The 25682-nt window shown below is 41.1% G+C and overlaps 1 protein-coding gene across 1 annotated transcript in view; it reads right to left on the bottom strand.

Annotated features, from left to right (window-relative positions):
• The window catches only part of GALNT2 (polypeptide N-acetylgalactosaminyltransferase 2), a 140899-nt gene that overhangs the window by 44131 nt on the left and 71086 nt on the right, over positions 1-25682 (bottom strand). The window contains exons 3-7 of the mRNA XM_075924720.2: positions 23794-23947; positions 8597-8695; positions 7897-7964; positions 6504-6569; positions 5038-5159 (exon numbers count right to left, since the gene is read on the bottom strand). Coding sequence (XP_075780835.1) covers positions 5038-5159; positions 6504-6569; positions 7897-7964; positions 8597-8695; positions 23794-23947 — 509 coding nt within the window. The remainder of the gene's footprint in view (positions 1-5037; positions 5160-6503; positions 6570-7896; positions 7965-8596; positions 8696-23793; positions 23948-25682) is intronic.

Raw genomic sequence — 25682 nt, forward strand, 5'->3', positions numbered from 1 at the left:
TGCTTAAATCTATAATAGAGAAGTGCTTGTGTTAAATAAAGCATGAGGCTAAATCTCTTAATCATACATTTAACTGTATTTATGTGGTTAGTTTTCATTTCAAGTAATAGGGTATATAAATTCTAGTTATGCGTTCAGTAATCCACAGTTTGTGTAACTGGTTATCAATCATTTTGTCCTTTGCACTACTGAGTTTTTGCAAGAATATTTTAATTGCATATATTGAAAGTGATTGCTGTATTCTCTCCTCTCGTTAATTGTGTGTGTCCAAATAAGGAAATATCAAAATCCCCTTGTTTTATCTTCATTTAATCTTAATTGCTAACTCCCTAGAAATCTGTGTAGCCAGTTCAAGTTATACTGAGTACTTTACAGAAGCTGAACCATTTTTACCTTCAGTGAGTAGGCTGATTGAAACCTATAGCCTGCTAAATTAATCAAAGGAGGATCTAATTGGGTCTGTAATTAAAATTCAAGTGAAGGATTCTAACCAATATCATTTGAGCTTTCGCATATAGGCAAGTATGATCTTTCACCAAAGATTTTAAACCTTGCACACTGTTGCATTCACAGTAGAGGGACAAATAATGGAATAATTAGTTTGGTCTAATTACTTTAGAAAAACCCAGAGGCACAAATCAAAATGGAGATAGAACAAGATGGAAAATGCAACACAGCCTTTTTTGTTCCTCACCCTTTAAGTATCTACTTGCTCAAATCCTAAATAGAAGCCACACAGATAAAAGCTAGCACTAAATGAACCCCTTTGTACTCACAAATGAGCAGTCAATTTTCCAAACAGTTTAAGGGAATAGTTAGGCTCTAGTATACCTGATTTATAGGAATGGGTAATACATTAAAAAAAAAAAAAGATGAAAACCTCCAGAAAGTAAGATGATTGAACAATAGTGTTTGTTTTTACTTTGGTAAAAAATATTTCCAATACTCAGATAGTGGTCTGAAACTCCCCTAATTAGAAATAACTGGGAGCCACGGTGAGCACCCAGAAGCACTGCAGCTCATCTGGTTTTTATATAGTATATAATAGCAATATGGTACAATACACGTGTAGCAAGAATTGCACTCTAAATAGCTCATTCCTCAGTTGAAAGTGAGGGATCTGTACCCATCTCTGAGAGAACCTTTCCGGTTCCTATTTGAACACTGGGAGTGCGCAGGCATTAGCCTGGCCACTTCTAAAGCCCCTCCCCCAGCATTGAGGGAGGGAAAACTAGACCCAGGCCCAGCTGATTCCTGGGGACAAATGATGAAAAAAGGTCAGGGTCGAAGGTTCAAAATGAGGGAACCGGAAGGGGACACCGAGCAGAGAACCCCAAACTGCACCCATTGCGCCTTGAAGTTGTTGATAGAGCCAGTGGACGCTGCCCAGAGGAACTTGGCCCAGATGCGTGAGACCAGGGAGGAACGTAAGTAGGCCCCACAGTCGCAGAGGGTTGCAAGCTGAAGTTTCCAAAATACTTGTCCTTGGCTCAGCTGAGTGGCAGTCCCAGATGCCCAAATCATCTGTGCTGTTCCCCAATAAGGGGCTGTTGCACCAAGAGGGGATTGCCAGAATATAGCAGAGTTCCAGCCATGACCCTAAATATTATCTAGAGGATTTTAAATTGTTTCATGATATTACTAAGAGGACCTACTGATATCCTCATTCTGCTGTTGTGTGACGAGAGTTTAAGAGATTCACGGAAGATAACATGGGAAACGTGAGACAAACATGGAAATAGAACCCAAGTCTCACTCCTTAATCACAATGCCATCCTTTCTTCTTCTAAATGTCTAGTTTGTTTTGAAGTCCACTACCGTCAAATAAGAGTAATACTGGGGTGACCAACGGTTCCGTTTTTACTGGGACTGCCCCGTATTCAAGCTGTCTCTCAGGCATCCCGACTTTGTTTTAAAAAGGGGCAAAATGTCCCATATTTGCATGCCCCCTGCTGGTCCTTGAGTTTCCTGGTCAGTGCAGCTGCGGCAGCCTCCTATTTGTGGCTGGTGGTAAAGCATGTGGTGTGTGGAGTCAAGCAGGGTGCCAAGGGAGAAATCTGGTAGGAGTGTCTTCCCTCTCTGTGCAGCCTAAAGAAGGAGAGGGGGGAAGTTTGCCAGACTTTCAGGAACATGCAGCTGAAGCCCTGAAAGCCAGCGCACCCCCAAGTTCTGGAACCCCCTTGTCAAGCAACCCCTGCTGGCTGCTGCTCTGTTCCCAGTCGGCCCTCCCTGCAGGGCTGAAGCCTTTTGCCCTCCCGGGGCTCAAGTCTGGTTTCTGGGTGGCCCCCACCCACCGTGGGGCTAAAGCCCAGTTCCCAGGCAGCCCCCACCTGCAGCAGGACTCAGCCCCATTCTCGGTCTGCACCCCCCTGCCACAGTGATCAGCCCCTTTTCCAAGTGCCCCCTTCCACTGCAGCAATCAGCCCCGTTCCCTGGAGGCCCACTCCGCGGAGATGAAGCCCCGTTCCCGGGTGGCCCTGGACATGGAGCTCAGCCCTGTTCCTGGGCAGCCCTTGCCACAGGGCTCCCCCCTCCTCCAATCTCATTTCCTGCACCCCCCCTCCACAGTGGGGCTGAAGACTCAAGTGCTGACAACCCCTCTTCCCCCACAGTGTCCCATATAGGGCATAGGGAATTATGGTCACCCTAAGTAATACTCAACGTTTACATACAAGTCTATAGTTAGGCTGTTACAGTAGAGAGTATGACTTAAACTGCTCCCAGATATAAATGCCATCTTTGTTTAAGCACAGATATAGGAAATTTGAAACACCAGATAGGAAGGATAATTTCTGGGTTTATGAAGAACATGTGAACTACCTGTATTATTTTTATGAATATTGGATACCTCTGATTAAGATTATATTTGGTAACTGGTTTCAAAAGGATTAGCTTCTGCAGGAGCTCACCTCACATCCAAGATCGGGAGTGTGGCTTAACAACAACCAATTACCAGTTTCCAACAGATAATGCAGACAATCATCAACTTTGAAGCCTATCCCTGACCTCCCCCAGTAGGGTTGCATAAGCTGGTTTGACCCGTTTCTGGAAACCCAGATCAAACAAAGAAACTTTGGAGGGGCATAAAAAGGAGGCCATAAAACACAGAGTTACTGCAGGGAAGCAAATGGAGCCCCTGTCAATAGAAGGAGTACCTATGATAAATTGGCTTTGGAGGAATGACAAGCTATGGGTAAGACATTGTGGGTATAGGCCTTCTATTGTTTTAAACTCTTTTCTCTGATTGCTATGTTCCTGTGTACAAAACTTTGTTTTAAAAAAGGTGCTTTGAGTCACTCGATTTCTCTATTGGCCACAGCTCCTGAAGGGAAGGCTCTTGCAGTGCCAAGCCCAATTGGGCCTGTTGAGAAATCATGGTAAGTAAACTGCTATAGCCCAGAAACCCAGTCTGTGAGTGAGAGAATCATGGAATTCCATTCCCAGACAGAAGGCAGGGTCATAATGTCTGAGGCAGGTATACTCTGGAGAGATCTGTGAAGGGAAAAGGTGCAGCTTACACTTAGTGTGGCAACACTATTACCACATGTCCACCATAAATGGATCCAATTCAGTCTCCACATTAAGCTATTTGTGCTGTGTTCTGCTAGCCTACTCTCCTTCCCCATTACACATTTTCTATCACCTCTTACAATGTATTCCATCTTTGTAAAAACGAAGTCACTCTTGAGCAGCACTAGAAAGAGAAGACCTCTAGTTACCTACAAAGCTGATGTAGTAATGAAAGCAGCATGCAGTCTTTCTACATTTCCCAATTAAAAGTGTCTGAACCCTGGCCTGAAGAAGTCACCTCTAGACTTTAAACAGGTGAGTTTTCACAGCCATTCAGTTTTTAGGCTGAGACTGTACAAAAAAGTGCCAAGTAATGCCAAACAACATATGGTTTGCACCGTGAGCAAGTCTGAGATCAACACATTATGAAATCAGGAGCCACCACATACTGCATATGAATTGTGTCCAATCCTTATCAACCTGTGCAGGCACAAAGACTGGAAGCAATAAGCTCCATTCTCAAACCCCCAGTCATCTAGTCACTGAGTCTTGCTTTTCTTTTTGAAAGGGCAAAACCCGTCATATCCTAATATCAACCCAAGCGAGAAACCTGAACTCCACCACTCTTCAATGCTCATCCCATTCAGAGAGAGGATTTATGATGGGTTGCCTATAATATTTGGGAAGTGAACTGAAAAAATCCATAAGGGCTTTTCCAGTCATATGTTCATTGAACAATATATAAAACCAAGCTGTTACAATTCAAATAGTGAAACTGAAAACTGTAATATATCAAACAGAGAATCATTCAAGATTTCATATACGATTAATACATACATACATATACATACATACATACATATATATATGCTTCTAAAGGAGGTATTTCCTGTATCATAACGGGGAGGAAGCAAGTTTAAGCGTATTTAACTATTTCTATACCGCTGGACTTAGTTGGCATGTGGAGCAAAATGCATCAAATGCTTCCTCCAAGTAAATCACTTAGTAGTGCTGGCGCTCCATTCTCCTGTCAGAAACCCAGAGTAAAAAGGTACCATGTTCTGTTTTAATGAAGGGGTTGTATGACATATTATACCTCCCAATTTAACTTTCTAAAACCAGTGAAGTGTAGCCAAAAGAGTGCACACAGTGGAACTGTACTGTCACAGAGAACAGAAATAGACAGAAGCCTTGGGGGAAAAAATATTTTTCCTCTACAAAGAGCTGTACTGGCTCAGAAATCCAGTTTACTTCTTGGGTCCCTTTGGGCATGAGAATTATATCTAACCCTACAGTTTCTTAAAAGGTTCCTGAGAAAAGTCACTGAAGAACCGAGAAGCCTGTTAGAATTGGAAAAATTAAGAGTATTTTAAGCCCTACTGATTAGATTAAATGACCAAAAAGTGGGATTTCATCTTTGAACAGTCATGCCTTCTCTCACTTCAAAGAGAAAATCTTTTTACAGATGCATACAATAAATTGAGTATAAATAATTTTATGCCCAGTAAGCATACACCTTAAACTAACCTCAGCTACTCTCTCCAGAAGAGGTTCCAGCCAGTGCTCATTACATTCACAATGACTGTCCAGGAATGTCAAGACTTTAGCTTGTGCTGCATCTGCCCCTCTGACACGAGAGCGCATCAAGCCTGAGGAAGAAAAAAAGTCATCAGAGGAAGAAGAATATCAATAATGAGACAATAGCTCAGTTCTCCAAAATGTAATTAGTACTCCAATCCAGGAAGCCTGTTTAACAAGCCTAGCTATAAAACAAGCTGCTAGTGTAGATTTAGTGAAATAATTACAAAATAAAATCACCAAAGGTGATTAAGTTTTGGTCTCCTTAGTGTAAAAAAAAAGAAAAAAAAACCCCACATCCATCCCTCTCCCTCTCCCTCTCTCACACACACACACACACACACACACACACACAAAAACAAAAAAACTTTACACAACCATAGACCATCTCTTAATTATTTTGAGTAGATATGATTTTCTACCAAGTTATACCAGTGCAACTCTAGGGCAGATGCAGTAATACTGATCCATCCACACTGGAGGGGGTTGTGCCGCTTTAAATTATACTGGTATAGATAAGTAGTGTAACTAACATGCATAGACAAACCCTAACTTTGCAAAACGGGACATCAATACCAAATCTCTCCCCTTTCCTTCTACCTCAGAATTCCTTGAGCACACTTTCTACTCCTCCATCTTCAATTACTTCTAGTTTGGCATCTGACCCTCAACGCTGAACTATTCTCACAAAACTAGAACTTCTCATTCCATGTTTAAACATCTTCTTCATATGTCATAAATATTCTTCCCCTCCCCCGCCCAACAAAGCATTGCTTAAAAGTAAAATCCAAACAACATATTCATGCACTGAACACCTAGCTGCGTGGAAATTCTTGTGCCTCATATCCCTTTACTTACACAGTGTCAAGAGGTTTAAAGTGTGTCAATGTCCAAAACCAGGCACTCTTATAGTTACTTAAACATCCAATAATTCTAGTGCTCCAGGGGCAAGACTGGCAGCCTAGTAGGCAAATATTTATACAAGTGAAAAAGGACATCTCTTGATAGCTAATGTAGCTGTGAATGAACTGTCAACCCCAAAGTTATATCAACTAATAGCTGCAGGACAGTGTCCCATAGCTGTAAGGCTTTAAACCGCGTATTAAAGAAACTGGTGTCTAAAGGGTTCCTATGCTGTGAAGCTAGGGACTACTGTGCCATTTCTATGGGGGGAAGAAAAAGTGAGAGAGGAAAAGTGCCTGAATCAGACTGAAAAATTCTTATTTTCACACCTAGCCATTACTTTATTTATTGTATTACTAACCTGCGTATACTTCTTTGCACAAAGAGATAGGGAATATGTATAGCACATATTTATTTATTTTTCAAGTTCACTGTTAGTTTTTTTGCTAACTAACTATCTTGTATTTTAGGCCTGCGTTTTCCCCTCTTCAAAGGAATTCCACAAAACCCACCTTCTCGACGATCATTTCGAAGAACCCGCACTTTCTCAATTTTCCCCAACAAAGCACCATCCTCAGCTAGATGAGACATGAATTAAAATGAATGATATGCAGCTTGACAATTATAAAATTAACTGCTCTACAATTAAAAGCAAAACATTCAAGTTTCAAAATATTTACATTTTAATTACTTATAAATGAATAATTTTTCACCTCTTTGACAAGGGAGATTCATTCTGACTTCAAACTGTAAAAATGAGCTTGCCTTAAGTTTTTCCAATATTTCTGAGGTATACTTCTAATGTGCTACAAAATGGATGTTCTTGTAAATTCAAGGTATCCTGCCAACATTATTTTAGATGCAACTTTTACATTTTGTAGAAACAAGCTTTTGCAGATTTTTCTTGAAACTTTCAAAAAAGGTATTATGTCTCTGCAGTGTTCACAACCCAACTTCACAGAATCCTGCTACTGCATGAACTCACAAGTGAAATGAAATAGAAACTGACTTCTAATCAGAATTATACTGATGCCTAATTGCATTGTCCAAGCCTAATGAAAACTGAGTTATGCTTCTATTTCTTAGTAGCAATATTAATATTTATATGTATGTATTTATTACATACAGCAGTGGTATCAAGTAACTGGTACAAATATTACAAGTTTATAATAAAAACCATGTATATAGTATGGCAAGCTCTTTCTCCTATGTCATGTGCACCCAGCAAGATGTAATTAAGAACTACATATTGCATGTTTCTTCACAGTTAAATGGCAAGGACAACAAATCTGACAGACTAAGATCAAATACTGAACCTACAACTAGGGATGTTAAAATGAGATTAATCAACTAATTTCCATCAACTATTTGATTAGTCAATAAAGGCACTTCCGCTTTGAAATGTAGCAAGAGCAGCCAAAGACTAAAACGCTGAGTGGAGCTCGAGACCAGCAGGGAGTCCCCTGCTGACTCTGGGCTCTATGCGGTGCTTCCGCTTTGAAATGTACAAGAGCCCCAGCAGGTGCTCTCATGCATTTCAAAGACTGAAATGCCACATGGAGCCTGGGTCCAGTGGGGAGTCCCTCACTGACCCTGGGCTCCATGCCGTGCTTCCACTTTGAAATGTACAAGAGCCCCAGCGGGGACTCTTGTACATGACAAAGGTAGAACTCCGCTGCTGCACCCATGCCCCCTCCCACAGAGCTGGAGCAGCGGGGAACCTGCTTTTAAGCCGGTTCTTTCTGATATAGGCAACAAGGGGTGGGGAAGCGACTACTCGACTAGTGTGTTGACGATCCAATAAGCAAAATGGTCAACTAGTCGCTTATATCCCTACCTACGACTCCAAACCTCAAGTGACACGAGTAAGGATATTGAAGGCTTAGGCCCCATGACAGTACTTACGATCATTGCTGTAGTCATCCACCAGTATGATTTCTTTGATAAGATGTGATGGGCTTTTTTTAAGTACACTGGGAAAAAGAGAAATCAGGTAAGTAATTAGGGTTTACTTTCCAAGAGGGATGTAAATAGTTAACTGGTAAGCCTCACACTTAAGGAGTGAGGCTTACCAGTTCTGCTTAACCAGTAGGCACTGGAGCAGCTCCCCACCTGCTCTGGGCAAGGGGCTGCTCCAGCTCTGTTGTGCACACCACAGACAGGGGCAGCTCCTGGCAGCTGGAGCAGCTTGTTAGTGGCAGACCCTTGTACCCTCCGCCCCGCCACCATGTTACATGCTGGTTCCCTGGGAGCTGGGCTGGCAGGGGCTGCTGGCCCTGCTCCTGGAGAGCTGGCTGCAGAGCTAGCAGCCTTTATTGTGGGCCCCACTGTGGCTGCAAAGCTTCCCCAGCAGCATGGCTGGCAGCTCTTGCTGGGTCCGCTTTTGGAGAGCCAGCTTCGCTGCAGGCTCTGCAGTATAAAGCTTATATATAAAACTTTATAATCTTAGTGGTTACACGGTTACATGCTCTTTGAGTAATGCAGTATAAAGCAATTTACATAGTAACATTTTCACACAGTTACATTTTTAAACAACTTTTTACATCCCTACTTTTGAAAAAACAGTTATGGGAGTGACTTTCAGGGCCATAGGATCTCTGTATACCTGACAATAGTTCGAAGTAAAGCAGATCTTGCCTCGTTGTGGAAGGTGATCACTACACTAGTGGCTGGCAGGTCTATCCGCCATTGTTTCCGTTGACACCTGAAGACAAAAAAAAGCTGTAATTTAAACAATACTCACACTGCAAAGACTTCCATTATGATGCTGTTACCTATAAGGTAGCTATGTCCCTACATATGCCTTAAATAGTCTTTGGGAGATTAAAATACTTGGCTCCCATGAGTAGCACTAGAATAAAGTAATTTCCTCTGATTATTCTGGTAACTGCTCATTAGTCATGCTATGTGCTGGCAGTATTCAAGGACTAAGTAAATCACTCCAGTGTTAAAAGGGCTCAAATTTTATTTGCTATCAGCCCATTGTAAACTCTTAAGAGTATTTTACACTGTACTTCATTTGAAAGCATGCGATTTTTACAGTTACTCAAATAACAGGGTTCAAGTGTTCACCTTCCTCTGTCAAAATACACACATCAATGTATCAAGTTTTCAAGGATGTGTAACATGCAAATCTAGATGTATGTATATGCTATTACTATCAATGTTTGGTAAAAACTATGAATTGACATGCAAGGGCTGCTATGAACACTGTGCAACAGTGACAAGCAAGGCAGAGCAAGCAGATGGCAGAACAAGCTGGAGCTCTTGTCACTGGAGATGTTTCAACTGTTGTCTGAATTTGGCCAGCAAACAAACATTCTGACATTTAACTATCTTGTTGCCTCATCGCTTTTAATGCCTTCCCTGTATCATCTGCTAAAGTGAAATCCTCTGGGAGGAGGGAAAAGTCAGGAAGAGAAAGAAGAGAAAAAAAATACAGTAATAATGATAGCCCTAAAGGTGAGCCTATTTTCCCAGTGAGTGATTGAATGCCACAATAAAGCACTGAACAAAAAAATAACTCAAAGATGGGGCAAACGGAAGAGGTACTCAGTGCTCAAATAGAAGCATTGCTTAAGCAAAGTAGGAAACTGCTTTGAAATCTTCAAATGGAAATTGCAGTACGCATAGAAAATTTTATTCAAGTTGTGAGCTCTATTTTTAAAAGGCTGTTAATTAAAATTGGTGGTTCAGATAATTGCTGGTGACAACTTGACAGAAAAGCAACATTAAACAGGAACGTTTTATTGAGAAGTAACATTTTACACACACACACACACACACACACACACACACACACACACACACACACATTAGGCTAGATGAAAATTCAGTTCAATAATATCACCAGGCAATAAACAGGGGAAGCACTTTTCCATAAAACATTGTTAACCGAATAAGTAACTGAAAACCAAATTAAAGCTTTAATCCGACCAAGTATATTTTCTTTTAAAGCGTTTGTTTCCTTGCAAAGATGAAGCAGGCACTTTTCTATTGAGCAGTTCGCTTTGTACTATTAACGCAAACCTTGATGAATAAAGTGGCAGTTACCTTTTAAAAGGGATAGACTAATGCCTTTAAAACACAATGAGCTAATACAACTGATGATCTGGGTTGTACTGGATTTTACTCTGTCCTTGAATTGTAATATATTACAAATCTTTAAGTTTCTTGGTTTTGACTGTATTTGACTTCAGTGCAATGGTGTTTTCAAAAGTTCTTCACGATATTTATCCAAGTGCTAAGTATTTGTTTTATAAATCCAAATGTAAGTAACTGAGTAAACCTCTTAAAAATTAGAGTATTTGAAGGGTTGCATTTTGATTGATTAGTACTGGTGCCCAGTTTTGTGCTCAGTCCCCCACTTTCAACATCCAATTCCATTTACAGGTCTCCTACTGTACTGGGCTTGCTCAAAAAAACAATCTTTTATGTTATTCTAAAAATCCATGTTTTAGGATTCTTAAAATTCAGAATTTGAAAAATAGTAGGAGTGGCTGTGACAATGGTCATACAATTAAATACACAGCACAATCATTCTAAAGGGTGATAATGGGAGAGTATTTCAACAAGTTTTCATCAACTCTAATATTCTCGGTCTTTTAAAGCTGAAAAAAACAAACCAACCCCAAAATGCTTTATTCCCCAAATACATAAAATTAATCTGTTTACAAATCTTATTGGCAATATGTTTGAAAAAATTATTGTGTTTGTTCCCTTCCCAAATTAACAGAGTAAGAGAAAGTCTCACTTTAGAAGCGATCCAATGATGTGTGTCAAGTCCTGGGAATTTAAAACCGTGATCCTTGTCTGACTATAATGATGCACACTAATCTATCTTTTTTACTTCATTTCCTTTGATGTCCTCTAATTAAATATTAGAAGCTTGGTATTCTAAAGCAGTGGTTCTCAACTTTCCAGTATGGATATTAAAATGAGGTTATCAGGCTAATTGTATAGTCAATACAATCTGTATCGACTATATGATTAGTCGATAGGACTGCTCTGCAGAGCTCCGAGAGCCACCCATGCTGCAGCTCTGCATTTTAAATGAGTCCAGCAGCCCCTGCTCATGGCAAACAGCCCTAGACTAGTGTGCTGAAGCACCACAGCAAGACTCTTGTATATTTCAAAGGCTGAAGTGCCTCAGGGGGAACCAGCCCGAGCAGAGACTGCTTCAGTCCCCACTTGCACTGTTTCCCTGCTATGCCCCTGCCTCCCCCCAGTACCAGCTCCTGATCTCCCCTCCCCTGGATGCCTCTCTGATAGAGGCAGCAAAAGGGAAGGAGAGGGAGTGACTAGTAGAGTCATTATTCGGCTTTCTGATAAGCTTATGCTTATCCAATAATAGACTAGTCGCTTACATCCCTACTTTCCAGACTACTGTACCTATTTCAGAAGTGATTTATTTTGCATATCCCAAGTTTCCCCTCACTTAAACTACTTGTTTACAAAAAATCAGGCATAAAAACAGATGTGTCAGCACATTACTGAAAAATTGCTTACATTCTCATTTTTACCATATTATAAATCTATTGGAATATAAATATTGTACTCACATTTCAGGGTATAGTATATAGAGCAGTATAAACAAGTCATTGTCTATATGAAATTTTAGTTTCTACTGACTCGGCTACTGCTTTTTATGTAGGCTGCTATAAAACCAAGCAAATATTTAGCTGAATTGAGGTACCCACTGGAAGCCCTCTGCGTACCCCTGGCTAAGAACTCCCATTCTAATGCACACAAATGCACATTATGGACCGCCATGATTAGCTGCACCACCAACTAATAGCAAACTCAGCACATCAGACAAAACATTGTTTATAATACACAATCCAATCCACTTAAGAAGAAATGAGATTCCTACCTAAAATTTTAGAATACCTTATCTGCCTGCATAAAAGCTCTCTCTACATCAGAGGACCTGGGAGTCAATGATATGCACATAACTCACAAGTTATAAATATTTATGGAATGGAGAAGCAAGAAGCAGCAGCTAGAGCTGTGAAAGCTTCTGCCTTTTCCACCTATAAAAGGCCCCATCTACAGTACACACAATGTTAGCATTAGCAACACAACTCCAAATCCCTAATGCAGTGACAGAATGACACATACATACACACTAGTGCTAGCAGGGATACAAAGATTTTCACAGAACAGCTGTGATTACAAGTCAAGTCTATGCCACTCACACCTATATGGTCTACACTGCCACTGGGAACGAGCCTTCCAGCCAGGCAGACGGATTTGCATTAGAGGAGTTTGAGGCAACACAATAAACACAGCATGGATTATGCTACATCCACAGTGGTTCAGGCTGGCCACCTGAGCTCAAATCCAGGAAGCGGGGTGAATCCAAGTCAGGTAGCTACCCCAAGCCTCTGCTCGTGCAACAATATCCATTGCTACTTTTAGTGTGCACTAGCTGAAGCCCTCGTGGCATAAGTCTGCCTGCCTTGGCTGGGGGAGATGTTTCAATTGCACTGTTGTCTATCAGGATTTTCAGAGTCAGGTTTGGCTTTGTGACTCAATTGGTGTTCATGGTCTGTACAGTGAGGCTGGATACCTCATTCATGTCTATTGTGGGGTGAGAATACCATGCCTCTGTCCACCACACAAACACACAAAAAGGGGGGGGGAGAAGAGCACTACTAAAAACATATAAGGCTTTTTTCACCCCATCTAAACATTCATGCAGGATCCGGCTATAGTGATACACCAAGGCTTGGATCACACAGTGCCAGTGAATTCAAAAAGTCCAACTGTTCCTCAGTGAAATGGAGGCTTCCATTGGCAGTTGCAGATGCACACCACCTCTGAAAATCAAGACTATCAGTTGGGGTGTATGCCTTTCTTTTACTAAAAGTCACAACTCTCTGGCTTTCGGCAAGCTGCCAGCAGGCCTTGAGCTTTACAATGTTTGCCTACCACTTCTCTCAACACTGTGAATGGTAATAATAGTATAGGCCAGGCATGTCCAAAGTCCGGCCCGCAGGCCAATTGCGGCCCGTGTTCCGGTTTAATACGGCCCCACAGGTAATTTGGCAATATCTATCTTTTATGGCCCCCAGCGAATCCATATGTATTGAGATGAATACATTGTAAAATCTCAGTTAATGTCAGTTGGTCTAAATCAGTTATGAATATATTTGGACACAACATGTATACTTGGTGTTATGTTCCTGTTCATATTTTTTGAACTTAAAAGTTGACAGACAACCTTTATTACCAATAATATGTAATGTACTTTACAATGTTCCTGACATATTTCAGCTTCCTGGATTTTTTTTTCATCTGGCCTTCAGATATGAAAGGCAGAGTGATTTAACACCTGTTTAGATTGGTCATCCATGTGACGGAATGAAAAGTATGCCGTTTGCAATAAACTTTGCATAAAATAGTTAATTTGCGTTTAATTTTAATGGTTCAAAGAATGTCAGGCAAAATGGTCGGCCCTCACGCATGTTCACGTCATAAAATCTGGCCCTCTTTGAAAAAAGTTTGGATACCCCTGGTATAGGCCCATAGCACATGTAATGGTTCCATATACTGAAAATTAGGTCTGTTGTCATGCATTTTTGGCCCAAAGCAATTCAAACAGATTAGATTGCTAACACTGAAACTAGTATTCCTCAAAACCAGAGTTAACGTGCTCTTCTTTAAGTAGGATATACTTACCCCACTTTAACAACTTGAGTCTATTCTGTCTACCAGTGAATCATGGCATTAAACAACGTAGGATTTGAAAATATAACATTTCACTTCATTTAGTTGTTGCATTTTGCGGATGAGGAAAGCTGAAGTAGAATGCATTTTATGGAATGTCACATTACTTGATGAAGAGAAGCTTCCTGCCTTGAAAAAGTAAGCTTCAACTTTGAACTAGTGCATAATTATCTGAAAGAATTTGCCTATTGTATATTTTAAATGTGACCTATTTAGATTTCTCATTCTATATTCAAAGAGTAGGTATTGTAGTTTTGAGAAGGACAGCTATTCTTCATGCATCAAATGTTTGAATTCCTGCTTTAATTGCAAAACTCAGCTCAATTTTAGCCATAGAACAACAATATTTGCAAGATAGGATAATACTTTAGTTATGTTCAAGATGCACATCCTGTCATTCCACTATCAAGAATTTTGGAAGCCACCTTAATTTTTGCTGGACTTCCCTAAAAAAAAAAAAAAAAAAAAAAATCTGATCAACAGCCAGTTTTCCAAGGTCAATTAATTACAATACTACTAGAGCTGGCCTGGGTAACCAATTCTTTATAAACCTATCCAAGCACAGTCAAGTACTATAAATTTAAAATATCAAGTCACTTCAAAGCACTACTGAAAAGGATTCCATTAGAAACAGGGCAAGGAAGAGATTTTTAAGCTTTTTTAAAATTGTTAAAATTGAAGCTAGAGGCTGAAATTTAAAAGCTGCATTTGTCTTGGAATTACTGTGATGTTCGTGCTCAGTACTGTTACCACAGTAACTTCATCTGTACAGAGGAAATCCACTATAATATCAACAGTTACTGCCACTGTGAGGGGCCATCAAACCATGCCATTATATGAGCACATTTGACCTCACACATTCTCTCAAGTGTTGCCTTCAATTTGTCCCAGGCCATTCCTAACTGGCTAACCTTTCCCTCCAGTTCCAATCTAATTTCACCTTTATGACTAAAAAAACCCAACCACCTGTCGGAAATTGTTTAATTCCTCTAAACAATTAAGAATTTAAAGAAAAGATGAAAGCTCTGTGCTGGTAAAATGCCTAGCTATTTAATAGTGATAGAAATGTAGCCGTGTTATTTAAGTAAGTGTCAAATAGGCTTGTAAACACATCAGCTTTCACTCATAAAAGCCGTTTAAACAGTCTAGTTAAAAAAAATTAGGAAGTAAAAGAGAAAAATCCTCATACATTTTTTCCTTTAAATGTTTTAGAAAAGAATTAACATTGAGAGAAAATATACTACTTTTACCCAAAATCACCTGTAATTTAGACAGAAACACAATACTCGGTGAAACAAACTCAGATCTTAAAAGCCTTTTTCTTCCTTCTTCTGATGCTGTTATCAAAGGTTTCAAATCACTTTTCTATTTCTGGGTTGGAGCCATGATTATTTTTGTCCAAGTTAAAAGAAAAAGATTCACTTTAACTTTTGACACAATATGGGAACTGGACAGAACAGTCAGTGGATGTCATTTTGAGAAATACTCTAATACACTACATTTAGAGAGACTTATTTTTGTTCTAATGCAATCTCCATCTGATAAGCACAGCACACAAGCAATCTTTTCCCAGGTACATCTTTTTCATTGGTCCTGTCCTCTTCTAATTCTCCCCAGGACTACGGCTGTCTTTATAGCAAGGATGGGGAACATTTTTTGTGTTGGGAGTTGCTGACCCACAGAAAAATCGGTTGGGGGCTGCACACAAGTTAAAAAAAAATCCTCACTGATGTGGCCCCCAACTGAGGAGAAAGACACTCCCCACATTCCCCTTGCACCTCAGAGCTTTGAGGGACCCAGGCTAAATAGTTTTTTGTGCTCCAACCCCATGGTGGGGAGAGGAATAGATGGAGGGTTGGAGCACCAGTGTGGGCTCCCCAATGTTGGGGGGAATCCTGAGGGCTGGATCCAGGCAAGCCAGGTGCCACATCTTGCACCCAGGCCTTAGGTGTCCCCCACCCCTGCTTTTTAGTATGATTTAGTGAAAAGTGATCAAGCAGTCCTGTATTTCCTGCATAAAGTCAACATATCAAGTTTGGTAGCATAAGCCATTGTGAGACACTTTCCATTCCCCCTCAACGAAAACTAGCTCCACTAGAGTTTTTCAATCAACAGAGCTCAAAACACTTCACAAAAAGATGATATCTCCATTTTGCAGATGGAAAAATTGAGAATAAAGTATCCTATATATCTTCTGGACTTGGCTAGAGTACACCAGCTATCACAATTCAATACATTTGCTAATAAGCTCACTGAAATTACAACAAGATAGAGGCTGATTTTTTTTTGAGTGTGCAGGGTCGAAACAGATGCAGGATTAGATTTCTCACACATTAAACTGTAGCTGACAAATGTAAATAGAAGGTCATCTCTTTATAACTGCTCAATGAACTACAGGCTAGTTCGTCTGCTTTACTGAGCCCTGGTATACATTACAAACTTATGTTGGCATAACCATGTTGTTCTGGGGTGTGGAAATCTATACTCCTCAGTAATTCAGTTATAGCAACCTAAATGCTAGTGTTGACAGTGCTGTTGATAGGAAGGCTTTTCTCATTAACATAGCAAATGCTTCTCAGGGAAGTGGAGTACATGCACTTGACAGGAGAAACTCTGGTCAGTACAGGTTGCATCTTCACTAAGGACAACAGTGGCACGGCTGCACTAAGGCAGCTGCATTGTTAAATCCCTCAGTACTTTCCAAGCAGAAAAGGAAACAAATACTGGATTCTTCCTGCTTTCCAAAATGATTAATATTAGAAAAAAATCTTGTGTATCTAATCAGCTTGACCATCACCATTGTGAGGAAACTCCAGAATGCTGTCTTTACAAATCCTTTAAACAAAAAGGTGACAGCAACACCGTCTCCATCTGCCTTTCTGGTGCCCCTCTCAATTCCTCCCATCTTTGAAGCTCTGCCTGTTTAGCTAACCTAATTCCTTCATTTCTGTATTTAACTCAGTTATAATTGACTCAATTTATGTTTTTGGCACTAATTATAATTTAGTGAAGAATTAAATTAAGCCAGGTGGATTGCTTCATTTTGTTTTCCTCAAGTTATTGAAGCACCCCAAATTGTGATGGCTAATGCTTTAATCTTGAGTAAATATTGCACCAACATTGCTTAGACTGCATTTAAAGCATAAGTCTTCAGAAATCAGGAAGTGGTACGCAAACTGTTATTCTGAAATTAAGCAATTTTAACCTTCATAGTATTTTTTTTTAACACATAAAAGCTATATAGAGAAGGGTGTCCAAGCAGATGTATTTGAAATAAATACAGAGTTTTGGATACTTGATAAAAACAGTTTGCAAAGTCTAGAGCAGTGGTTCTCAAACTTTTTGGGCTCGGGAGCCCTTTATATGCGTAAAAATTTATGCAGAGCCCCAGCGGTCCACTGATTGTATGTGTTGTACCTATCGATGTTTCCAGTTTGTCAACCTTGTGGAGCCCCTGGAGATGTCTCGCGTTGCCCCGGGGCTCCACAGAGCACAGTTTGAGAAACACTGGTCTAGAGTTAAACACCACCATTTTAGCAACTTATTTAATGCACAACTCTGAAAAATAGTGCTCTCATTGATTATTACTTCCTTTAAAAGACAGTAAGCTTGAAGGGCCCCTTTTTCTCACAGCTGTTTAATTATAGTAGACAGAAAGTGTATTAGATCAACTGTTAACAAGCTAACTTATGTCTGTATTTTAGTTTACTGTTAAGGATATATTCCTTCCATAGATTTTTAAAAAAAGGATTTTATATATTATTGAAGAGATGTGCCTAGTTGTACCGAGAATAAAGTAACTTACTTGTGCTTTTCATGATATTTCACACTCCAAATGAAGAAGAGATCAGATTTTAGGTTTCAGTCAAAAATTGGTCCATTAGTTCCTGTATCAGCATGGCATGTCCGTCTCTTGGCCCTTCCTCTCAGCATGTGTCTATATGCTGCAGGGTCTTGACCTTGTATTCCTTATGGTTCATTAACCGGTGCAACAATATGGGTTGAGAGATCTTGGGCTCAACAGAACTTGGAGGTAAACCTCACAGCATTAAAAAAAAAAAAAGAGGAAAAGGCTTGTGCTGAAATTGGGTATTGGGGCAGAGAACGATTCTTACTAGATGCCTGTAAAGTACTTAACACAATGGCACTATAATTTCAGTTGGGATCTCCAAGTGCTAATGAAATGCAAACATTTATTACTTTGTAAATAAAGGCAAAAAGTGTGTTTTGAGAAGTGTGGGAAAGTCACCTGTTCCCAGGCCACGTACGAATTCTTAAATACCCTTCCTGTTTCAAGTATTTTTGGCAAAGTAAGCAAGTAGGGAAGGAATAGGGAGCACTTTGGAAGACAACCAAAAAGTTTGTGGGTTTACTATTCATCCGGCTTCTGTTCCATTCAGATGGAAATTTCAGTTAAGCAGTCCTGTGGGAACTGGATAAGGAGAGTACTGCCCACAGTTGGGTGCTCTTCTGTGCAACTTGGAGAACTCCAATTGGAAGCAACTTTTGTTCAGAACACATCAATCTGTTCTAGTTAGCAAGCCCATCTATACACCAACAGTGCAAGACATCTTACAGCCCTACTAGATTGCTTTTCCAATGAACTGACAAGCAAGTCAGGCTCTCAAATAAATCCATTAGCACAGGAGTTCTCGACATTTTTCTTTCAGAGTCTCCCTCCCTTCTCCCCAATATGCTATAAAAATCCCAGGGCCCAGCAGCAAGGGAAGGGTCAAAGGCTTAGCCCTGCTAGGTGAGTAATGTATGACTTTGGGGCTTCAGATGCCAGACAGACAGGAAGCTCAAGGCATCTGCCCCATAGGTCACTGGTAGGCAATTAGGGCTCCCAGCTTTGGTCCCACAGTATGGCTTGGGATTTTGCAGACTCCCTCCCCCCCCCCAAAAACAGCTTGCAGACCCCGCAAGGGACATGGACCCTCACCTGAAAACCATTGCAACCATCTATCAATGTTCTCAATTGTACAGAAGCAGCATGAGATACTGAGGTGAAACTGGCATGCCTTAATACCAAAATGGCAGTCTACAATCAGCACCAGAGACGACAAAAGCAAAGATGGTAGGCGGAACAAACTGTTGTGTCACTAGTGAGAAAAGCCACTAGTATTAAGCCAAGCACTCTAAGGCAGGGCTGGATGTGGCCTCTGGCTTCCCTAGATCTGGCCCCTGAAGTTCTGGGCTCCACCCCAGCATTGGAGAACTCAGGCTGGTACTCCAGACCCACCACCACCCAACTGCAGGGCTGGAGCACCCAAAATCTACTAGCCTGAGGACTCTGGAGTGCGAGGGTAATGTGGGAAGTGATCCTTTCCTTTTCTGTCAGGGGCCACCTCAGTGAGAGGTGGTTTGGGGGCCAGGGGAGTAGGGAGGAAAATGGAGAAGGATTGGAGAGGATTTTTGCTTCTCACTTGTGTGTGGGCCCCCCCAACTGATTTTTCTGTGTGTTCCCCACCCCTGTTCTAAGCGTATGCCTTCACAAAGAGCTGAATTGACAGCAATTGATTCAGTAGGCATCAATTTATCGCATCTACTACAGACTTGATAAATTGACTACTGAGCACTCTCCTGTCCACTCTGGTATTCCACCAAAACGTGAGGAATAAGCAGAGTCGAGGGGAAAGCATCAGCTGTCAACTTACTACGGTGAAAATAACATGCTAAGCAAACCTAAGTAGGCCGATTTCAGCTATATTATTCACATAGCTGAAGTAGCATAACTTTGGTTGACAGCCCACAGTAGTATAGAGCGTCTCAAGAGCTTTCACAGTACTGTGTTTTAGGGTATATAACCCACACTCATGCATAACCTGCAATTTTTCTTTGGTGTGTAAAAAAACCCCAAAAAACAAATTACCCAAGGACATGTATAGCGCACGGGTTCTATAGGCTAATTCACGGTAATTGCACATACCAGGAGGTAACGGAGAGTGCAGCGTAGACAAGCGGGCCGGCCTGTGGGAGGGGAGCCACACTCGCGTCCAGGCCCCACGCAGCCGCAGCCAGGCGCAACCCACTCTCTTCCGGGCGGGGAAACGGAGAGCACAGAGCAAGCGCGCTGGAAGCTCATCAGGCCCTCCCTGCAGCGGAGTGGAACTGACCTAATTCTAATGGGTAAAAATAAAACTTGTATACCCCACCCAAAGGGGGGGGGAGGAAGGTGCTGTTTAGTAAAAATGTATATAACCTGTGGATTATACACACTAATTTACGGTAATAACAAAGCACAAAAACCAGACCCAAGACTAAGCCTTATCTAAATGACAAAAATAATGTAACCTAAATTAGGCTGTGTCTGCATAGGAGATCCTACCGAGGCACAGCTGCACTGCTGTAACTTATCCTGTGTAGCTGCTCTATATTTTCCACACCCCTGAATGACATACGTTTTACCGACAAAAGTGCTCACGCCGACATAGCTCAAGGTCAATGTACAGCCACCACAGTTCACGTCCATGAAATGCCTTCGTCGTTCGGTGTTTGGCTTCATCAGGAGCAGCTCTACAGACTTGTGTATGGCATTGTGGGGCAATGATAGCTGGCGATCTCTGCAACCTCAGGGGCCACAGCCTAAGCCATCAGCCCTGCTACCAGGTGGCTCCAGCTATAAGCTCTAGGCGGGGTTCGAGCTGCCAGCCAAGAGACAATTGAAGTACAACACAGTGTTTACACAGACACCGGCTGTACCACCCTACATCAACCAAAGCACTACGCCTCTCATGGAAGTGCAGTTATTAGGTCAGTGAAGTGGGCGACTTAAAATGGTGGGAAAAGCACTGTAGTATAGACACAGACATAGTAAGCTCAACACAGGGGTGTCTGCAGGAATTTAAATGTCACTGCTTTTGGAGGGGCATGTCTAGGGGTGTGAGGGACTAGTTGACTATCCGATAGGCAAATGCTTATCGGACAGCTGACAGTATAGTCGACTAGTCGCTTTCCTCCCTCCCTCCCCCCACTGCTACCTCTATCAGATAGAGGCAGCAGGGGGGACAGGGGAATAGAAGAGGGTACTTCAAAGCAGCAGCACCACATGGAGCCCAGGGTCAACTGCTCCATGCAGCTCGGTCACTTTGAAATACCATGAAGAACCTGGAATAGGGCTCCTCATGCATTTCAAAGCAGCAGCGTCACTTGGAGCCTGGAATCGGGCTCCACTCGGCATTTTAAAGCAGCAGCAGCAGCTGACTCGGGGCTTTGGTGCTTTCGCCTTTGAAGTACAGCAGCAGCCTTAGGGCTGCTGCTATACTTCAAAGGCAGAGGCGCCCTATCAACTAATCGAGTAGTCAATGCAAAAATGTATTGACTATTTGATTAGTCAATTACCTGATACTTAATACACTTAGGCATGTGCTGTGCCCCTGCCATAGCCTCAGAACCAGGGAAATTCTATGTCTGACAATTATTGGGGCTTGTGCCCCTTCTTGCCCCCTAGCTTGTGTACACCCTGGAGTTAACACAGACTGTCTTATGTTGACCTAGCACTGTAGTGTAGACCAAGTCTAAGTTGCAAGACAATAGGTCAGTAGCTGTAAAGCAACTCCACTTCATTTATAACATGGACTTACAAGAGTTTGCGGGGCAAACTGACAGATGCGGCAAAAGGGCAACTTCTGTTCTCATCAATTATTCTGCCATTCTAACAGTTACTACAAGGACTGTTTTTGAGGCCTCTTTTTTTAATAGGTGAAGCTCAAACCCATTACATGGCTCATCTTCAGCCAAAAAGCTACAGAACATTAAAATGTTTGTAGGACTCAGTGCAGTTAAGAGATAAGGAAAAAGGAAATCATTGTAAAGCTATAACTATCCTATCTTATTGAACAGCCCACAATGGCAGGAGGAGTGAGAAATGTGTTTATCAGTTTTGGTTGGGCTCATGTAAGTTTAGCCTCTCAATTCATCAGCCTAATGAATTTCTATATTCCATCTATAACATGTGTTCTGCGGATGCCCCTGACATCAGCAAGGGTTCTCCAGCATTCTCTCCTGGCCATTTAACAGCAATGAGTGGGAATAGGAGCTGGATCAGAAAGGCTGAGTTCTGTCTCACTTGTCATTCCAGAATTCTGTGTTAAATGCCAACTTCTCCTTTTACAGAAATCCCTTTTTGCTTTTTAGAATAATCTTTCGATGTCCTGGGGAGAATAAAACTGTAGATGGTTGCTAAAATAGAGTCAGAATGTCCTATTCACTGAGATTCCAGGCCAGCTAATAGCCAGAATGTTGTAAATTACCAAGGAGTGCAGGTTGTAACTCATTTGTTACTCACTTCACTTTCTCTTCCTATAATCTCAAGTCCAGAAAAAAAGAAAACAGTAAAGACAAAGCCATCTTAATGCTAAAGTTCTCTTTATTTCTTAGAAACGACACAGCTTTTCCATCATGTACACAAATACCATTCACTACCAATACCACAGCTTCACTTTTAATACCAACATAAAAAAGGACAAACCCCGAACCCAGATAGCATCGCTTCATTTCACTATACCAAGATCATTTTATGGAAAGACTGAAGAGAAAATACAAAGCAAGTTTATGACCAGGGACTCTGGAAGAAACTTTCAATTTTGAACATAATTTACAGCCTTACAATTGGAGATCTATGCACACTTTTTTGATATACATATTCAAAATAAGGTTTTTCTACAAATGTACAGTATGTAACTAGCTAACCTTTAACAACTGAAGAATCATATCCTTAGCCAGTGACTTTGAGGTAAGACAAAAGAGCATTATGTTTTGTAAGTATCATTATGATTATGAATAATGCAATCCTTGTAGCTGAAGCAGATACATAGCTGGTCCCCTCCATATCCCCCACTCCATCTACGTTTTGATCAATTGTTAACATGATGTTCCAAAAAGCCCATCTAAACTGATAATGAAAGTGGTGTTATCCTAGCTGAACTAGCCACTTTTAATAACAATTCAGAGGAAACTTGCTGCTGACTACCACCATCAGAAATGGATCGCAGTTGTTTTGAACAGATACAGGTAGAGACAGAAGGGACTGGCTTAGAACTTAAATTTTAGATCAATTTACTGACATCAATCAAAGACGTGAGAAAAATCCATACTCTGTGACTGACATAGCCTAACCTCCAGCATAGATGCAGCTAGACAGACAGAAAATTGCTTCCGTTGACCCAGCTACCATCATTTCAGCAGATGATTCTCCCACAATGACAGAACCACCCCTTTCATTGCTGTAGGAGAGCCTTATGGGGTTATGCCAGCATAGCTATGGTGCTGATATGCCAGTATTGTCCCCATAGTCTAGGCATTTCTATAGGCTTCAGCATTCACACCCAATGAATAGAAATTGAGGCAGTTCACACCTCTTGGGGCAAATGGTGTGCCCTCTTCATTACTCTAACTCATCTGAAGATGGGCAGCATACAGGGAAGCGGACTGGCCAGAGGATGTAGACTCTCAGCAGGTCATGAAGCCCTGTAGTATTCCTGTGCACTGATACGCAGCTGTCCCACTACTTCATGAATCCATTGAATATTCACCCCAGGTATACAGCTAACAAAGCCTGAGTGGGGAATACTACCCAAAGAGCAGAAGTGGGCATACACATGTGGATTCTATCAACCCCCAGTTCTGAAGGAATTCCATGATGCACAACCCAGGTACTCAGGATGGAATTTGAGCTTCAGACAGTTCATGACTCTTCCTGCACCGGCAACCTGCAACAGAAGTGCTACAGTTTTTGGCATCTTGCTTATTCTGCGTGGGATCCAATAACAGCAAAGTACTAGAAATATAGACACTACAAAACGAACACCAACAAAAACAGATCTGTAATTCACCAGTTCAACTGTGAATTCAACTGATAAGAACAGTGGAAACCATACAAAAGACAGAGCTCAAGCAAGCTTAAGCATTTTTTTTATCATTTCTAAAGCTCAAATCATCAGCCAGCTGCTTGAGCCAGGAAATTCACATTTTTGGAAGTTTAGACACAACTGTACAGCGTACAGAAGATCCATATGCAGCCATAGATTAAGAACAGCTGATTAACTCAACAACTGCTGAGTTGGCACTTACTGATCATGCCTGGTATCAGGTATGTTTCTGTCCATTCGCAGTTTGTCACTTTCTACTTGATTGAATTTATTACGAGCATATGGGTCCTGACCAGAGCGGACCATAGTAACACCAACATAGTTATCTTGATCAAAATCTTGCCATCGAACTTTTCCTGAAAAGGAGAAACCCAGAGTTAAATATTCACATCACAGATCTGAAGCAATAAGCTCTAGTTTTCAAATGTCTGAAAAAGTTTTCACTTTTACCAGATCAAAGTACTTTAAAAATAAATGAAGCCTTAACATTCCCTTGAGGCAGGCAATACACCTCTTTTACATCTGGCTTACACTGATGTACAAAGTGACTTGCTCTGAGCCACACAATTTACTAGTGTAGAGTTTCAGTAGGAACTGAATTCATAATGTCCCCACTACACCACACTGCTTTCCTCGGTTATAAGTATTAACCTCAGGAACCATATGTTCCACTTTTAAGGATATTCCACATCAGGCAGCTGATGAGTCAAACACAGATTTACACCCCAAGAAAGATGCATTTAATTGTTCCAGTTTAGATTTCAATTAACTTCACTAAACCAAACCACTGGGGTTTAATTTGGCACAATTATCTTAGAAATCATTACTTTTAATCTCTATGCTCCAAAAGATGTGTTCCTCAGAAACGTGGTTACAAGTAAATTTTAAAAATTGTGTTGTAAAACATCCAAATGCTACTCATAATGAGGACACTTGACCATTTTCCAATATGAAATACATGACCTAGTTGGAACACCGTAACTTTTATGTCCTGTCATCAGCAGTTTAACTCTACTGGAGAGCACATAGCTATGTGATCCCTGGTAATACAGTGGTTGCCATGCTTTTGGGGACATATGCTCTCTCTCAAGCCTGCTTGTTTTAACATTACAGTACAGAATTAAGGTAAAAACAGTGATATGCTTCACTGACAATTTTTCAAAAGAAACACGGGGAACTATCATTTCAGAGTTATTTTTGAGCAAGTTCGGTAAGCGACAGATTGGCAGAGAGTGTCACTCCCTTGGCGCGCCCCAGAGACGCTAACAAAAGTTCTTAGGCAAGTATACCTTAGGATGCTTTAAACATAACCTGCTGCTCTGCATCAAGGGTATACTATTATAGCAGACATTCACAGGAACAATAACTCTGGACAGCCAGAGATTGGTCAGACATTCAGATAGACCTTTACTGTTGTCAATCTGCATAGTGTGCAAAGTCCTAGAAAAGAAAGTAGCGTGCAGGTGCTGGACTCAGACCCATGGAGATAAAAACAATGACATGCAAGGGAGCTGCAAGTCAAAACCCCTGAGTTAGGAGGGAGAGAAACATGTGTCCCCTACCCAGCGGATGTTGATGGCAAGAGGCCTGAGACAGCTTTCCTTGAGCAGAATACAGAGATGCCAAGCATTAATTTACCCCAAAACTATAATACTCCTGATTCATACTGGATTACAGTAACTTCTGTTATTCAGTGCATGTTTGTTTTCCATTTTATTAAGTGCAATGCATTCACTTTTCTGGTTTCAAAAATAAAGACTTTAATGTAATACTGACATTTATTTTTTCTAAATACTACTGTATACATTAAAAATGTTAATTTCTATGACACTTTCAAAGTTGTTACAGCACCTCTCCAATGCTGAAATGGTATTCCCACCAACCCCTGCTTCCTAGATTTGTGCTGACAACTGTGGAACGTGTGCCCACAGTGAAATGGTATGGCAGCAGTTGGAAGAAGCAATTCACATGTTCTCATTAGATAGGTTTACATCAGCTAGAACAGCTCCTGTGGCACTGCATGGTTATAAATTACAACAGCTCAAGTGAACTATTGTAAATTGTAACTGCACAGAAGGAAATTGAAGTGGT

This window comes from Pelodiscus sinensis, chromosome 3 (genome assembly GCF_052426305.1).
Source record: "Pelodiscus sinensis isolate ZL-2025 chromosome 3, ASM5242630v1, whole genome shotgun sequence".
NCBI classification, from domain to species: Eukaryota; Metazoa; Chordata; order Testudines; family Trionychidae; genus Pelodiscus; species Pelodiscus sinensis.